Here is a 662-nt window from a genome sequence, read left to right as displayed (position 1 = left end):
CTCAGCGTGCCGGCCCTCTTTGCGCTCTGGAGCCATTGATGGCTGGGTCCCTCCCGGGGGAGGAGGCGTGCGCCTGGTTTTCTCAGCGTTCGCAGGGAGGGGATCCTGGGACTTGAACTCACATCTTAGACCACGTCTATCCAGCCAAGAATTCATCACTAGCGGTGCTGCAGGCTCCTGGTGCCGCACTCAGACGTTTGGTGCTGTCTTGCCCTCCTGATGGGCTGGCAGGCAGGGTGTGTGCTGCCGACTGTTCTCCCATGAAATAAACAGTCCCTGCGGAGCCCAGGGAAGGCTCGGCACGTTCATCTGGCAGCTCACTGCTGATCCGGGGGACGTGCATGCTCTTGCTGGGCACCTGCTGCATTAGCCCATGGGGTATGTGGCCGCTGCGGCTTTGCAGAAGTTCCTCTGCAATCGCCCGTGTAGCTGAATGCTCTCAATACACTGACCACACTGCTGTCCTGAGTGTGCCTTGCTCCTTAACGCCTGCCTGGAGGGGACTCGCTGGGACTCTCCTCAGGTCTCCAGAGAGCTCTGCCTTCCTAAGCAAGGCGTCTCTGCCCTGTTGCTCTCCTTTTAGGTACTGCCTGAGGACAGATCCGAAGTGATGGGGGCGGAGGCACAGGGCTCCCAGGGCCGTGGGGAAGGGATGGTGCGGC

At 60.9% G+C, this 662-nt stretch overlaps 1 protein-coding gene across 1 annotated transcript in view; it reads left to right on the top strand.

The window, feature by feature from the left end:
• The window catches only part of LOC104501606 (presqualene diphosphate phosphatase-like), a gene marked incomplete at both ends in the record, with an annotated part of 1,614 nt that overhangs the window by 492 nt on the left and 460 nt on the right, over positions 1-662 (top strand). Inside the window, one exon of the mRNA XM_010145444.1 lies at positions 584-655. Coding sequence (XP_010143746.1) covers positions 584-655 — 72 coding nt within the window. The remainder of the gene's footprint in view (positions 1-583; positions 656-662) is intronic.

Source organism: Buceros rhinoceros, unplaced genomic scaffold (genome assembly GCF_000710305.1).
Source record: "Buceros rhinoceros silvestris isolate BGI_N320 unplaced genomic scaffold, ASM71030v1 scaffold20971, whole genome shotgun sequence".
Lineage (NCBI taxonomy): Eukaryota > Metazoa > Chordata > Aves > Bucerotiformes > Bucerotidae > Buceros > Buceros rhinoceros.
The sequence above is the reverse complement of the archived record's forward strand: the minus strand, read 5'-3'. Positions and strand labels throughout refer to the sequence as shown.